Source organism: Lynx rufus, unplaced genomic scaffold (genome assembly GCF_022079265.1).
Source record: "Lynx rufus isolate CCGP_SWC_20201006 ecotype Redwood Valley unplaced genomic scaffold, mLynRuf1.p SCAF_24, whole genome shotgun sequence".
In the NCBI taxonomy this organism is placed as follows: Eukaryota; Metazoa; Chordata; class Mammalia; order Carnivora; family Felidae; genus Lynx; species Lynx rufus.
In genome coordinates this window covers 16,140,855-16,158,041 of record NW_025814839.1, presented here as the reverse complement: position 1 = coordinate 16,158,041, position 17,187 = coordinate 16,140,855, and the positions used below count along the sequence as shown (strand labels likewise).

At 40.2% G+C, this 17,187-nt stretch overlaps 1 protein-coding gene across 1 annotated transcript in view; it reads left to right on the top strand.

The window, feature by feature from the left end:
• Nucleotides 1–718: 718 nt before the first annotated feature.
• Nucleotides 719–17,187, top strand: part of DEPDC5 (DEP domain containing 5, GATOR1 subcomplex subunit) — a 127,680-nt gene continuing 111,211 nt past the window's right edge. Inside the window, exons 1-8 of the mRNA XM_047087915.1 lie at nucleotides 719–800; nucleotides 1,507–1,630; nucleotides 4,145–4,232; nucleotides 4,620–4,666; nucleotides 6,359–6,444; nucleotides 7,342–7,425; nucleotides 8,427–8,476; nucleotides 14,883–14,952. Coding sequence (XP_046943871.1) covers nucleotides 1,573–1,630; nucleotides 4,145–4,232; nucleotides 4,620–4,666; nucleotides 6,359–6,444; nucleotides 7,342–7,425; nucleotides 8,427–8,476; nucleotides 14,883–14,952 — 483 coding nt within the window. The 5' untranslated portion in view covers nucleotides 719–800; nucleotides 1,507–1,572. The remainder of the gene's footprint in view (nucleotides 801–1,506; nucleotides 1,631–4,144; nucleotides 4,233–4,619; nucleotides 4,667–6,358; nucleotides 6,445–7,341; nucleotides 7,426–8,426; nucleotides 8,477–14,882; nucleotides 14,953–17,187) is intronic.

Genomic DNA, 17,187 nt, shown 5'->3' with positions numbered 1-17,187 from the left:
AGGAGTTTAGTGTCCCCTGTTCACCCGTCTGTGAGATTATAAGCCACCTAATAGGGACGTGACCATTTCATAAGGGCGTCTGTGAAAGCTATTGTAGCTATTAACAACCAGAGAGGTACAGAATATCGTTTGGAGTTTGGAGGGACTTGAAAAGGGCACCCAAATGAATACTTCCCAGCACTGTCCATCGCATTAAATTGCGAGTGCTCAGCTTTTGCATTTTACAAAAGTTCTCCAGGAAACTATTTTGTGCTTCTCACTAGCCCGGTGAGGCCAGGCGAAGGTCCATTAACACCGTTAATGGATCCGGGGAGACTCGCCTGAGTTTGCCCTGTTGAGGGACTGAATCGGAAACGAAGCTCCCGGTACGGATCTATGTGATAATGTCTGGGAATAAAAGGATTTTCTTTCTAAGGCTGGCTGCGGTCGGGTCACCGGGCGGGAAACGCAGGAGGCCGCCGGAGTTAGAGGCCGCACACGACGCCCCGCCCCTGGCGAGAGCCCCGGATGGGGAAGTGGCGCGGACACCGAGATGAGGAGGAGGCCCGGCCAGAGCGGCCCGGGGCAGGTGGGCGGGAAGGGGGCGGGGCCCCGGGGCGGAGCCACCGGAGCTGCGCGGGTTCTCAGGTGAGCGCTCTGTGGCTGGGGCAGGCAGGCAGGCAGGCTCCTCGAGGTCCGGCACGGAAGCCGCAAGGGCTGTGGGGCCGTAGGCGGGGCGTCCCGAGGAGACGCAGGGGACCTCGGGAGGGTTGGGGCCTTGGAGTCCCGGCCTGAAGGGGGAAGGGGCTCCGGAGCTGCGGGTGAGTGGGGCTACTCGCCGGGCCCGGGTTTGTGGAGCCTGAGGGAGGGGGCCGTGACCCAGGTTCGAGTCCAGGTCCCACTCCCCAGCCCGCTGTGTGATCTTAGACAAGTCTCCATCCCTCTCTGAGCTTCAGTGACCGCTGCTGTGAAATGAGGGTTGGGGAGGAGGAACCGCCGAGAGTGTGTACAGATGGACGTTCGGAGAACGAACTCCTCCTGCCTTCTTCCTGTTTATACTCTCCTTACCCAGGAGATTGACCGCGGAACGTGGACGGTGGGAGTGTCTGAGTGACCTTGGGCAAGTCCCTTGCTCTGGCCCTCACTTTCCTCATCTACAAAATGAATGCGCTAAACCTCTTTCAAGCTCTCTTTAATATTTGGGTGTTATTGTTTTAGATAGAGACAAGGTAGTGAGTGCCCAATTCACTACAAGGTTTCCCTTCAGGGTGTGATAGAATATATTCTCGGAAGTTAGAATCCACCCTGGCCTGAATTCCCCTTAGTTCCCAGATTTTGTGGTGTTTTTCTGTTTTTTGTTTTTTTTTTTTTGTTTTTGGTCCTCCAACCCTCCTCGTAATTGGAGGAGTGATTTCATCCAAGAGTTGGTGCTGCCACTCATCTGAACAGTACTGGTGTATTCACTGGCCTAAAACCAAAGAGCAGTTGCAAGGAAAAATCTGACATCCCAGCCTTTTTGTGTTTCAGTGGCAGGGAGGCAAGATGACTTCTCTCCCCCAAGCTTGGAACAGCTGAAGGAAACAACAGTACAAGATGAGAACAACAAAGGTCTACAAACTCGTCATCCACAAGAAGGGCTTTGGGGGCAGTGGTCAGTATTGATCCGTTTTGGGGGGTTGCGTAAGTTGGCTGAGGTTCTAGTGTGTCCAGTGCTTCAAAAATGACACACTGACTCATGACAATAGAGGCTGGAGGTGACTTAACTGAGCGAAGCAGCAAGTGTAATACAGTAGCAGGGAGGGCAGTAGCATGCGAGAGCACAGGCCCCTTCTAAAAGCACTTGTGTTCTGATTTTTAAGGAACAATGTGAATGTTGCCAGTTTACTACCTTCCATTTATTTGTATTTTATATTATGTATTTACTATATATGTTCTATAAAATCCTAGTCTGCAGTGGTTTGGCAGATAAGAAAAACTTACATTCATTGAGAGCAGTAGTAAATATACATTAGACAGGTATGATCAAAGCGTGAACCTTTGCCTGGTTTCCAGGCATAGTAAGAAGGAGCAGGACACAGCATATTGTTCTGTGCTAAACGAGATTTTTCAGCTCTGCCTCTAACTTTCCCTGTGACCTCAGGCAAGCCCCTAGTTTATCTTACTTACAGCCTCAAGCACATTAGAACAGTTTCTCTGTTTCTCTTAACACCTTGAGTCTATAAATATGCAGAATAGGATGGCAATTAGTAATACGATCTTTTTCTTTTTGTAAAGAAATAATTTTCCTTTCTGTCCTAACAACCTTATTTGCTTCAGAAATTGGAATTAACAATACAATGAGTCATTTAAAAATTATGTTTTACTGTGTATTTGCTCTTACATATGTGTAAGTCTCCCAAGGGCAAGGACTACTCAAAAGGGAAAACACTAGTTTCTATATCATAAAGTTTGTGGAGATTGAGTAAGATGATATATGTAAAGTATTTAGCAGAGTACCATGCTCAGGGCCACTCAGTAAATGGAACCATTATAATTACCAGGATAATATATACCAGGCAGTTGCTATATTTAAAATACAATTTTTGGGGCACCTGAGTGGCTCAGTCGGTTTAGTGTCTGACTCTTGATTTCAGCTCAGGTCATGATCTCATGATCTGTGAGAGCGAGCCTCTGTCGGGTCTGTGCTGACAGCACGGAGCCTGCTTGGGATTTTGTCTGTCCCTCTGTCTCTGTGCTTCCCCAGCTTGTACTCTCTTTGTCTCAAAAATAGATATTTAAAAAAACTACAATTTCTGCTAAAATGCAGACCTTTGTTAATATTAGACTTTGTATTAATGTCTATTAATGATAGATGCTGCGTAAACATTTGTGGAATAGAATTGAATAGACAACAGAAATAACTTGTCAGAGGGAAGGATGCAAGGCTATAGTATATACAGTGTATATACAATGTATGCAAGTCTACTATACAATGTATAGTTTACTATAGCTAGGTGCTATACCCAGTCTCCTTCAGGACTATGATTAGAAACACATCCAACAAACTTAGCTGCATATCTATGCTAAACATAAAGGTTGTGAATATGATACGGTCCTTTGTCCTTTAGGAGCTTTCAGCTTGATGCGACAGATATGCAAAAAAAAAAAAAAAAGATAAAATGAAACAGTGGAATTTGTGCTCAGTGCTCAGGGAGTTTCAGACTATGGAAGTTAGGGGAAGGCATCACAGAGGATTTGGCATAAAACTTTCAATGGAAGCAATGTACCAAATAAAATTTGGTATTAACCCAGTGCTTTGCCATCCTAGGTTGAATTTTTGTTGGTTTTGATTATATTTGAAATTTAGATATACTTATTTGTCATGGATTTTAGCATAATTAAAGACCACATCTTTCTCTCAAAATTAAACCAGAAAAAAAAAATCACTCTGTCTTTATGGTTCTGAGTTTGTTATATAAGAAAGAGTTCTCCCCACTCCCAGTGAGGGTGGGGGAGATAAACATATGAAATTATGTCTTCCTTCTATTTTAAGAGTCTCATTGGACCCTAATGTGAACTGGTATCCAAAGTTTCTCCCTGATCAAGTGCTGCCTCCTAAAATCTAAGGCATTTTATTTGGCTTGTTTTTTTCTTTTTCTTTTTCTTTTTAATGACATGAGAGGTGGTAGGCTTTAGGCAGAAGGAACCCTGGACTAGTAGTCAGTCTTGGTTGTGCTGTTATCAGCTGTTTACCCTTAGGCCTGTATCACCTACATCATTTCTTCACTTCTGTTACATCCGAAGATTTATTATGAGGATCACATTAAGACAGTATTTTTGGAAATTCTTTGAACACTATATAAATGTAAAGGATTGTGCTGTATCTGTGGGACCCAGACAGTTTGTTCCCGGTGTATGCCAGGTATGTGATAATTCAAGGGAGTAAGGTGTCCCAGAGGTTTAATTTCCAGAGAGCAAGGACTGCTTTTTCCCTGGGATTGTTGGGGCGGTAGTAGAAAGAACATGATCTCTGGGGACAAAGGCCCCTGAAAGTTGACCCACTCATCTACTCACTAGCTTTGTGTCCCTGTATTTAGGTTATGATGACCCAACCTGAGAACGTATACCATAACTGGTTGCCCACATGAGTCTCTTTTCTATTTGAAATTGCCCAATTATCTTTCAGATGATGAGCTAGTCATGAACCCCAAAGTGTTTCCTCACATCAAGCTTGGAGACATTGTGGAAATTGCTCACCCCAATGATGAATACAGGTAAACCTCTCATTAGGATCAAGGGAACTAATTGGATAGGCTGATGTTTCTGAATATTTTGTTTAAGGGGCTTGATGGGCAAGACAGCTCTTAGCTTTTACATAAAAATGTTCCTGTTCTCTAGGATTTGATAAACCGATGATCTTTTAAAAAGTAGTCTATTCTTTTGTTTTTAAAGCTGAAATGAGAACTCTGAAAATTGTGTAGCGTTTATGTTTCCTTGAGTGCAAGTGCATAGTTTCTTTGTTTCTAAGAGAACTTTCTCCCCTTGTTGTGCTGCAGGTTACATTATGTCCAGAGGGATCTGTTTGCCTTTTGTTGGGGGGTGAAGAAAGCTGGTTAATTACCGCTTACAGCATCCCATCTCTTTGTTGCTTTTTTCTCCAGCCCTCTGCTTTTGCAGGTCAAATCACTTAAGGAAGATTTACAGAAAGGTAAGAATTCCATCTCTCTTCTCTAAGATTTTTGTACTTAGAGAAACTGTTTCAGAAACTGTAAGAAATGTCTCTTCATAATCTCAGGGAATGTGGGCAGCGTACTTCTTTCCTTATCAAATTGTGTTCCCTTAAAAAAATTGTCAGATATTGAAACTGCCAAGGAATCTCATTTGTCAGCATCTTGAGGGCACTGAAGGAATCATCATCTTTTTTTTTTTTTTTAAGGGTTTATTTATTTAAGTGATCTCAGTACTCAATGTGGGGTTCAAACTCACAATCCCAAGATCAAGAGTTGCATGTTCTACTGACTGAGCCAGCCAGGCACCCCAAGAAGCCATCTTTCTTGTCAGGGGGAAAGTTAACCTGCATAGGTGAAGCTTTATGCTTAACTCCAAACAAATCAAAACAAAACAAAACAAAACAAAAAACAAAACAAAACAATTGTTGGCAAAGCATGCTTTCCTAAATATTTTTTCACAAGATGTGTGTGAAGTGCCTACTCTGGGTGACACAGGATAAAGAAACATTGATCATTACCTATCACAAATGCAAGGCACTGTGCTGAGAGCTTTTTGTAATGTCTCTTTCTTTTTGTCTTCCCACACAACTCTTGACTGAGTGAGGAAACTTAATCTCAGCGAGGTGAATTAGCTTGTCTGAAGTCAGTAAGTGGAGGAGGCAGAGCCGCCATTCTACTTTCTCATTCTGGATCTGATCCCCTTACCATGGGGGATCAAAGAACCAAAATGTTAATTGATAGCAAATAAAGTAATTCCTTAAATAGTACTTAAAAGCAAAAAAATTATAATGTATTCTAAAGGATTGTGATGTCCACTACTTTTACAATACAATATGATGGGGAAATATTTTATAAAATCCAAATCCTAATAGTCTCTTCCTTACCCTCACCATCCCATTTCCTGCCACCTGTTATGTTTTTTATTTACCAGATGTATGGGCTCATTGAAAAGTTTGTTTCTCTCTTATCTACCTTCTCTACTTTCATTCCAAGTGAGAAAAGATCTCCTTCCTCTTCTGAACTTTCATAGTTCTTTGAACTTTTTTTTTTAATGTTTTATTTATTTTTGAGAGAGAGAGACAGAGTGTGAGCAGGGGAGGGGCAGAGAGAGAAGGAGACACAGAATCTGAAGCAGGCTCCAGGCTCCGAGTTGTCAGCACAGAGCCTGATGTGGGGCTTGAACTCACAAACTGCGAGATCATGACTTGAGCCAAGTTGGACACTTAACCAACTGAGCCACCCAGGCGCCTCAGCAGTTCTTTGAACTTTTTGAAGCTGCTTCTTAAATTCGTTATTTTCCTCTGTCTCCATTTCTGTCTCTCTTATTTTATTTTATTTTTTATTTTATTTTATTTTTTTTTGCACAGAACCCGGTGTGGGGCTTGATCCCACGAACCATGAGATCGTGACCTGAGCTGAAGTCAGACACTTAACTGGCCCAGGCACCCCTCTGTCTTTCTCGTATTTTAATTGCTAGAGGCTCAGGTCTTATTTCACCTGCTTGCTTCACCTAAAAAGCAGAGAATTCAAAACTTTAAGATGCTGGAAGGCAGAGAATATTTCTTGCCCATGTCCAAGGATCATTTGTGTTGCATGTCAAATGAGTATTTATAGATTAGAAACTTGCTTCTTTTGAATATGTTATCTGATCCAGATTTCTTCTGTTTCAGAAACTATTAGCGTGGACCAGACCGTGACTCAAGTGTTCCGTCTAAGACCTTATCAAGATGTTTATGTGAATGTTGTAGACCCTAAGGTATGTTTTGGTTCTGGACTTGAATATCTTTTGGGAATGATAAATACCATTCCTAAAGGTTAGGTCTCTAAGGTAATAACGAGTTGCTTAAGTGTAGTGTTGGACTATTAAATATGTGGTTGTATATAGGTCATTTAGATTATAAGTATTATGTAGGTTTCATTTAAAGCCCTTACCCGGGGCGCCTGGGTGGCTCAGTTGGTTGAGCGTCCGACTCCGGCTCAGGTCATGATCTCACAGTCCGTGAGTTCGAGCCCCACGTTGGGCTCTGTGCTGACAGCTCAGAGCCTGGAGCCTGTTTCCGATTCTGTGTCTCCCTCTCTCTCTGAACCTCCCCTGTTCATGCGCTCTCTCTCTGTCTCAAAAATCAACAAAGGTTAAAAAAATTAAAAAAAAAAAGCCCTCACCTTTTTTTTTTTAAAGTGTGTACTAAAAAGATTCTATATATATGTCTGCTTGTGAAGCTAATAGTAAAATTTTCTATTGAAATATAATTTTTCTATGTGTTCTGTTTTTTTTTTCTGAAATGAGAAATGATGTTATAATAGGTAAAAATCATTGTGTATAAAATATTATTGACATTCTCTAAAGAAATAAAGCACAGAGCTCAGTGGCCTGTTTATGTGCCAGAGTCAAGACTAAACACAGAATTATTACTTTGGTACTCTTTGCACTTAATCATGATACAGCTGCTGTAGCATCTGTTGTAGACTTATCATCTGTGCTCAAAAGCCTTTCCTGGCAGGATGAAATTATGTTTGTCAGGTTTCTGTTATTGGATGGTCTTCCAGTAGTTTTTTCTTGCTAAAAGGGTTCTTCACGCTTAGTGTGCATTATCTTAAGACTATGAAGTGTGGCAGAGTAATGCAGAGAGATATATTTGATTATCCCTTTTAGGATGTGACCCTTGACCTAGTGGAATTAACCTTTAAGGATCAATATATTGGCCGAGGGGACATGTGGCGATTAAAGAAAAGTTTGGTAAGATATGATTTAAAAAAAAAGTCTCTTACTTTTCCCATTGTATTAATAATCCATGTTCCTCATAGAGATAGATTTAGTGGAGAGAAGAGTATAAAATCCTTTCCAATTCCAGCATCACAGATAATTATTGTAAATTCTTTGTGTATCTTCTTCCATTCTCTTTTTGTAGTTTTTTTGAGCTTTGATTTGCTTGTTTATAGATTTTTACTTCACATTTTTTTGTTTGGATGGTAAATTATAATATCGTTTTACATTTGAATGGAACTTTAGCTTTCAGATGTTCACATCACCTCCCTGTGGACAGGTATTTATTACCCATATAAATTTATTAGCTTATAGATGTGAAAACAGATTGAAAAGGTAAGTGATTACCCAAGCCAAAAAAAACAGTCAGTGGTTGACACCAAGCTAGAACCCAGATTTTGTTGCTTCCAGGTTAGATTGCTTTTTGCCGCATCCTGCTCCTGTTTTCTTGGTTTCTTTATTTTGAATTAACATTTTCCACCTAAAATGATCAGTTCATTGCGAGCTGGTACTGAACATTCTTCTTATTAGGCATTTTGAGTATTATGAAGCAATGCATTGTAGGTAGAATTTTCTTTCATACAGTGTATATTTTCAGAAAAAAATGTTTGCTCATTTTTTTATTGGATGGGAGAGAGTTCCATTCTATAAATTGAGAGCTGAAATAAGAAATCAATGTTCTGTAATTAAATGAGTATGTAAATGTAGATATATATGTAAACATGTGTGAAGATAAATGTATTAGTGAGGCTAGGCGTTTATTCTTACTGTTGTCTATACTTGCCACACTCGTAAGAACCTACTGTTATACCTGCCCCAGCAGGTTTCCCTATGGGGTAAATCTATTACTCCCACATTAATTGAACCTTGGGTTATTAGAAGAAATTAGAAAGGCAGGAGACTTTCTTTGTGACCTTTTATGGCCTTGATGTGTTGTTGAATCTCATAGTCTTTCTCTTTCTGTCTTCCCTTAGGTCAGCACATGTGCCTATATCACTCAGAAGGTGGAATTTGCTGGCATCAGGTAGATATTACATCACTCTTGACTTATCAGCTAGTAAATGGAAGTAGGAGCTAGTGTAGTAACTGGGCTGCATACAGCATTGGAGGCATGTGGATGTCTGTATGATAAAATACACAATAGCTTAAAATGTTAGATTGTTGTTGCTGAAGCAAACTGAAAAAATCCCAAAATGCGCTATAGTGGTTTTAAGATGAGTGGAAGTTGCTGAAAAAATCCCAAAATGCGCTATAGTGGTTTTAAGATGAGTGGAAGTTGCTGAAGCCACATGGTATTCTGTAATAAAGGAGGTATAGACTCATCATTTTAGAACTAGAAAAAGCCTTAGATGAATGTATTTAATCAAGCTTTCTCATTTTACAGATTAAAAAACATATTTGGAGATACAAAATGACTAGCACAGTAGTTCCTGGTTTGCTGCCTTTTTAACCATATTGCATGACTCTTGATTTATTCTAATTATCCCTAAATTTCAGTTTGTGGAGAAGAGCAAAAAAGGGCCTTTTAATTCAAAGAGCACATTGTCCACAGAATAAGGCCTTCAAACAGTGCAAAAAGTGTATAATGAAAAACAAATCCTTCTTCTTAGAAAAAATGGTCTCTTTCCTGAAATTCATTATGTATAACACAAGCATATTTACATCTGGTTGACTCACTTTTAATGGCACTAGAATTGACCAGTGGGTTCTGGTGATGTAGTCTGGTCCTCCATTATGAAGTTCCCCATCAACTTTTCTCCTAATGGTTTCACTCATTTATGATTGTTGCAAGATGGTGATTTTCTTTTCTTTTCTTTTTTCTTTTCATTAATGTTTATTTATTTTTGAGACAGAGAGAGGCAGAGAGCACATGTGCATAATCAGGAGAAGGGCAGACAGAGGGGAGTACAGAGGATCGCGAGCAGGCTCTGCACTAACAGCAGAGAGCCCGATGCGGGGCTTGAACTCATGAACCAAAAGAGATCATGACTGGAGCCGAAGTCAGATGCTTAACTGACTGAGCCACCCAGGTGCCCGGGTGATTTTTCTACTTCAGTCATTTCTCCTACCTTTGTTAGCTAGAATCCTTTTTGTAAAGAACTTTTCTTCCTCAACTAGACCTGTTTGATTAATCTGAACTACTGATCCTAAAGGATTATTTTTTCCCCCCAAATGGGGATGTTTTAAAAGTTGGAGGATCAAGGGGCTCCTGGGTGGCTCAATCGGTTAAGTGTCCTACTTCAGCTCAGGTCATGTTCTCGTGATTTGTGAGTTCGAGCTCCATGTTGGGCTCTATAGTAACAGCTCAGAGCCTGGAGCCTGCTTCGCGTTCTGTGTCTCCCTCTCTCTTTGCCCCTTCCCCACTTGTGCTCTGCTCTCTCAAAAATAAGTGAAAAATAAAAAAAAATTTTTTTTAAATGTTGAAGGGTCAAGATTCCTTGAAAAATCTTAGAAGATTTTAAAGCACAGCCCACGAAGTGACTAAGCCTCGAGCAAAACAAGAAATGGAACCTAGATTCACGCTTTCCAGTACAAGCTAGTGTCTCCAAAGTGGTGGGCCAGGAGTCAGGAAAGCTGTAATCTACTCCTGCACTGCTGGTGATTAGCAGGGTGATGTGGGCAGGTCAGGGAGACTCTTGAGTCTACTCTGCAAAATGAAGTGTTTGGTTTAGAATCTTTTTCTGTGAAGGACCAGAGAGTAAAGATTTTGCACTTCAGGCCACATGGGTCTCAGGTCTCTGTCCCAAATTCTTAGTTTTTTGTTTTGTTCAACATTTAAAAATATAAAATCCATTCTTAGCTGTGGGCCATACAGAAATAGGAGATGGGCTGAATTTGGCCTGCAGGCTATAGTTAGCTGAGCCCTGGTTTAGAAACCCACTCAGATGCCATTCATTCTTACATTTCTTGTTTTTCTGCACAAGTGCCCTTATCCATATGGTACCAGATATAGAAATGAAAACTCATGACATAACATCAGGTTTAGACTTTTAAAGATCTGTCCTAATATTTTGCTCATTCATGGTTAAATGTAAGCCACAAAATCTACCATTTCTCCAGAAGACTTATTTATAGTCTTCCTATGCTGAATCAAAAGTTACTTTTTTTTCTACATGGAGGCATGCAAATTAAAAAAAAAAAAAAAAGGAAGATGCTCTGGGACCTTATATAAGAAAAGATAGTCATTATTTATATAAAGTCATAATTATTAAATAATTTTTCTGTAACTTAGTCTTTTCACCCGGTAATTGAGTTAACACATAAGGACATATGAGACAGTTCCATTACCTTGAGACCCTGCCTTTGAAATGTCATTTTTCCTTCGAAGGTAAACATTTTGATTTTCTCTGACTAAATTCTCCATGTATTCTTTAATCAGTACTGCAATCAGTATTTTTTTAAAAAAGTAAAGTTTTAAAAGAAAAGTATTGTATGATCTCCTAAAAATCAGCATTTTGCTTTTTTTAAATGTGGAACTTAGAAACCTATTTGATAGACCTAGAAGTCTATTTGATCTCATTGTGAACAAATCTCATTTTTCCAGATAGAGTTTTTGGGACTGTTGACTAGCTAAGGTTTCTTTTTTTACTTAAAAAAAAAAAAAAATTGTGTGTGTGTGTGTGTGTGTGTGTGTGTGTGTGTGTGTGTGTATGGTTTCCTGTTGGATCTGCCGTACTGCAGAGGATCATCTGGGATCTTCTCTGATTTGAATTTGATTCTCTGGTGGCCATTTGGTTGGAATGTCTTTCCTAGTTATAGAATTAATATTATTAAGTACCACTTGTTCATCAAATGCTAGATACCAAGCATATGCTAAATATTTTTATATATAATACTTGCTCATTGTAGACCATTTGAAAAACAGATTAAAGAAGCAGGAAAAAGAAACAATTTACCACTCAGAATCAACCGCTGTTAACATTTTGACACAGTTCTGTCAAAATGTAGTACCCTTTTTGGCTTGAGAACATATAGTATATATGATTTTATATATAATTAAAAAAAAAAGAGCCCAAAACAGTTTTCATAATTAAAAAGAAAACATTTATTCTAGAAAATTTGTGTAATACAGAGAGTATAAAGAAGAAAATTTACAGTGGTATATAAGCCTACTATGTACAGATAACCGTGTTTAAATTTTGGTGTGATCTTTTAGTATTTTCTTTTAAAAAATGTTTTTTAGGGGCATCTGGTCACTCGGTCGGTTGGGCATCTGACTCTTGGCATAAAGCCTGCTTGGGATTCTCTCTCTCCCTCTCTCTGTCCCTCCCCTGCTTGCTCATTCACTCTCTCAAAACAAATTTTTTTTTAAATTAAAAAAATTTTTTTTTAATGTTTATTTTTGAGAGGCAGAGCATGAGCTGGGGAGGGCAAAGAGGGAGGGAGACACAGAATCCGAAGCAGGCTGCAGGCTCTGAGCTGTCAGCACAGAGCCCAACACGGGACTTGTACTTACCAGCTGTGAGATAATGACCTAAGCTGAAGTTGGACACCTAACCGACTAAACTGCCCAGGTACCCCTCCAAAAAAATTTTTAAGTGATCTCTGTGCCTACCGTGGGGCTTGAATTCAAAACTCCAAGATCAAGAGTCACATGCTCTACGGACTGAGGCAGCCAGGCTCCCCTTAGTGTTTTATTTTCATATATACATACACATGCTTGTATTTTTACTTAGATGGTGATACTATGTGTACTATTTTGTATCCTTTTTTTCCCACTTAAAAGCATATAAACATTTCTGGAAGTTAAAACTCCTTGTAAATATTGCTTTAATGGTTCCATGATACTCTGTTTACTTAACTGGTCTGCCATTGCTGGACATTTAGGTTGTTCAAAGTTGTGCTGCGTGGATGACACTACAGCAACCACACTCTGCATTTATTTTAACTTCATATTCACAGAATGATGAAATTTAGCTGTAAAAGATAGTGGAGATCACTGACTCCCAGCAGCTCACTTGATAGAAAAGGGAGGGGAAGTGCCTGCCCAAGCTGCTACATAATTAAGGACTAGTGCCCCCCAGGTCACCTTTACCTCCTGGGAGTTGGCCATGTGCCATTCTGCCTCTCTTGTAGGAAGCCATGTGCACTCTTGGGTTTTGCCCTGGGGATATGGATTTTACATTTGCATCTGTCAGTGGCTCTGTTTCTTCCCTTGAATCTGCGGAAAAGACAAGAGAAGCTACCTCAGGGCCAACCTCAATTCCTGTTTGGGTAAGAGCAGATTTTAGGTTTAGGAGCAAAGGTCACGATTGCATTTTCTCTGTGTGTTATAAAGAACCATTTCCATTGGAATGATAACTGTTTCATAGTTCACCAAGTCCTCTCATTTATAGTATCTCATTGGATCTTCCCAAGAGCTGTAGAAGATGGATGGGGCAGGGTTATTAACCACATATACTGATTTTTCAAAAACTGGCTCAGAAAGATTGTGGCTTGACCTCCACAGGGAGTGGAGGTGCAGGAATCTAAGCCCAAATTTTGTAACACTACTTTGTCTATACATACTAGCAGAAGTTGGTGAGTTAGAGCAGTAACAATGAGCTCCATTTAGAGATCTGGTTAATCTAGCATTCAGTAGCCTGTATGCAGAGTACTTCCTGCTAATAGAACTCAGAGATCTTGGGAACATTGCATCCTTCCTTCTGTTAAAGAAACAGAAGTGCCTTCTCAGATGAGGCTTGCTACTTGTCCACTCACAGACACACTGAGCAGAGGAATGCCAAAAAGCACCCCTGTTGCTGAAAGCAGAGCTGGGAAGCATATTTTAATGTTTTTTTTTTTTAAAGTTTATTTATTTATTTTGAGAGAAAACACGAGTCAGGGAGTGGCAGACAGAGAGGGAAAGAGAATCCCAAGCAGGCTTTGAGGAGCCCTATGTGGGGCTCAAACCCACAAACTGTTAGGTCATGATCTGAGCCTAAGTTGGACACTTAACCAACTGAGCCACCCAGGCACCCCTGGGAAGCATATTTTAATTGGTCTAGCTTTCTTCATTTTACAGGTGGGAGGGAAAGCCAGTAAGGCTGACTAATTTGTCCCATGTTTCTCAGGTAGGCTGAGCTGTGACTCATGGTACACAGCATTTTCCTTGCTTTGATTTTATCTTTTCTTCTTTTTTTATGAGGACTGATTGCTTAGGGCCAGACAGGAGATTGCTTTGGGGTTGGTAGAAGAGAAGGGCTTGAGTGGTTGGTTGAGGGATGATTATGAGGTACTCAGATAACAGCTACCACTTCCTTTCCAGAAGAGCATTTTGTGTTAATATTTACCAGTGGTATAGTTCTTGCTAATGCAAATACCTGCTAGTACTTACTTGAGCACCTCCTATCCCAGCACTGTCCAGAATAGTTTCCCCACATTATCTGGTTTAATTCTCAGAACAGCTCTACAAAGTAGATGTCATTATCTCCTTTTTTAAGATAAGGACACTGGGTCTCACAGAGTTATTTCCCCATGGCTATTCAGCTAGTTCAGTGACTCTTAGAACTTAGATTCCTGATGGGACTCATTCCACTCAAGTCTGATCTCCTCAGAAGGCCATGTTCTTTGAACTGTCTGTCCATTTTGTGCCCTTAAAAAGTTGCAGAGGAAAAGACATTCAGCCCCTCAAATGCAATACCAAATTGCCATGAAAACTTTTCAGCAGAATGGCCTCCATTGAATGTGAACCCTGTCCCTATATGCCTCCTGACTGCTTGTCTTCTTTATTAAAGTATTTTTTTTTAAGTTTTTATTTATTTACTTTTGAGAGAGAGCGAGTGAAAGAGAGCAAGTGTGCGCACACGCACAAGCAGCTCCTGGGAGGGGCACAGAGAGGGGGACAGAGGATCTGAAGCAGGCTCTGCGTGCACAGCACAGAGCCTGATGTGGGGCTCGAACTCATGAACCTTGAGATAGATCATGACCTGAGCCGAAGGCAGATGCTTAACTGACTGAGCCACCCAGATGTCCCCATGACTGCTTATCTTCTAATTCTGATATTAGGATTGATTTTGTTTCTGTTGAAACTCCACGTTCATAAGAAAGTTCACAGAACTTTCACAACTGTTGAAGGCTGGGATTAGCAAAATTGTTCATTCGTTCTTCCTAACTGTTTTTGTGATGTGGACCCTTTTGAGATTTGACAAAAGCTATAATTCTCTGCCCAGAAAACTTTGCATGATTTCAGAGAAATCATGGATTTCCTGAATCCCTCCTGAGAATGACATGTTGTTTATAGAGTCCCAGATTAAGAACTGTCATACAAATTCAGTACACTCTGAGAATTCTTTATGTTGTGTAATCTTTTCATGGCTTTCTGGAAATCTGTAACTGGCCAGGTCATTTGAGGATAAATATGAGAGTACAGTGAGCCACCCTGAAGTCATCCCTGTTTCTTCTTGGTTTATGTAAGACTTGTAATAACTCTTGCATGTATATCTTTTCAGGGCACAGGCTGGTGAGCTGTGGGTCAAGAATGAAAAGGTCATGTGTGGTTATATCAGCGAAGATACCAGGGTGAGATTGATAAAATGCATTTGTGGTTTTGTTTCTTCATACTGTTATGTCTGAGTCCTGAACTCAAAAGACAAAACAGAGACAAGCAAAAACTTGTCTCCTGATGGCTACTGTTCTCAGGTAGATAATATTTTAATATTGTCAAGGATGTCTGAAATTTTAGTGTTTTATAGTTGGATCTATCCAGTTTGGGGTCGATCTTCATTTTCTCTTCTGAAAGAGGTCTAAATGTGGAAATGTAGTGTCTAACCTGCAGGCTTCTTTGCCTACGAATACATCGCAAAGGTTAAACTCAGTAGAAAATTGCAGTCGGTAAACATGAACAGAGACCTTTGCAAAGGAAATCTCGTTCTTTGGTTCTTTATCCCAGTTGGAAAAAGCCAAACTGAACAACTGTAAACATTACCCATGCTGGTGAAACCACCTGTCTGCTCTTCCTTGTTCTCATCCTCTGCCTCCCTTGAGAGCAGTGGTTTGAACTGAAGGTGATATTGCCTCCCCAGGGGACTTTTGGCAATGTCTGGAGATATTTTTATATGTCACAGCTAGGGTTATGTGAAGAATGTTGCTAAACATGATACAATGTATAAGACAGATCTCCAGACCAAAGAATTATCTGGTCCAAAATGGCAGTGTTGTGGTGGGGGTGCTGTCTGGTGTACTGTGGGATGCTTAGCAGCATCCCTAGCCTCTGTACGCTAGATACCGGTAGTGCCCTGCAGGTCACGACAACCAGACATGTCTCCAGACATCACCAAATGGCCCTAGTTGAGAACCAATGCCTTCATAGGTAACTACTATCTGAATTTTATTTTTGTATTTTTCCTTGTTTGCGTAGTGTTAATACATACATATGTTACTCTAAACAGTTTACTGTATATTTGTTTTGCTTATTTTTGAGCTTTATTAAAGTGAAATTAAAAAAACAGTCCTTTTTAGCTAGCTTTTTTTGTACTTGATACTATATTTTAAGTCTATAATTAGGAGTATATGGGTTATAGGTAAAATAATGCCAAACTCTTTTTCAAATTCTTTGGACCACTTAGTATTCCTAGTAGCAATATATAAAAATCTGTTGTTTTCATTTTTTTTCCAACACTTGGTGTGAGATTTTTTAAAGTTTCTTGCAGCTCTAGTGGGCATAGATTGGTATAGTGATCTTGTTTTGCCTCTCTCCAGTTTTCTAGAAATTTACTCTTTTTTTTTTTAAGTTTATTTACTTTTGAGAGAGAGAGAGAGAGAGAGAGAGAGCAAGAGCGAGTGCATGTACGTGCCGGGGAGGGGCAGAGAGAGAGGGGGACAGAGGATCTGAAATGGGCTATGTGCTGACAGCTGAGATTCTGATGTGGGGCTTGAACTCATGAACTGTGAGATCATGACCTGAGCCAAAGTAGGCCACTTAATTGACTGAGCCACCCAGGTGCCCCTCTAGAAATTCACTCTTGGGGCGCCTGGTGGCTTGGTCGCTTAATTAAGCGTCTGACTTTGGGTCAGGTCATGATCTCATAGCTTGTGAGTTCAAGCTCTGCATTAGGTTCTGTGCTGACAGCTCAGAGCCTGGAGCCTGCTTCAGATTCTGTGTCTCCCTCTCTCTCTACCCCTCTCCTGCTCACTCTCTGCCTCTCTCTCTCTCTCTCAAAAATAAATAAACATTAAAAAAAAAAAAGATATTACTCTTAAGCATGATTTACAAAGACTAGGATAATTTGGTGTATGTTTACCTCTTCAACCTTATTCATACACTTATAATAACTAATATGGAAGCGCCTCTTGTGTGTCAGCTACTGTACTTTTTTTTTATACTTTGTTTTTAATATATTTTTTAAATTTTATTTTAGGGAGGGAAAGTCCCATTGTGGGGCTTGATCTCACAAAGCATGAGATCATGACCTGGGCCGAAATCAAAGAGTCGGACATTCAACCTACTGAGCCACCCAGGTGTCCCTACACTTAATTTTTAATGGCTCCTGGCTGGCTCAGTTGGTAGAGCATGCCTCTCGACCTCTGGGGCATGAGTTTGAGCCCCGCACTGGGCGTAAAGATTACTTAAAAAACAAACTGGTACAGAACATTATCCATGAATATCCTTCATTCTAGAGGGGAATTCAGAGTGGGGAATTCCCATTCAATGGGGATGCACGGGTAAACAGCACAAACAAGATCCCTCCCAGTAAGGAGCTTACACTGTAGTGGGGAGATAGATGTAAGTAGATACCCAGTCCATAAATGTGGTAA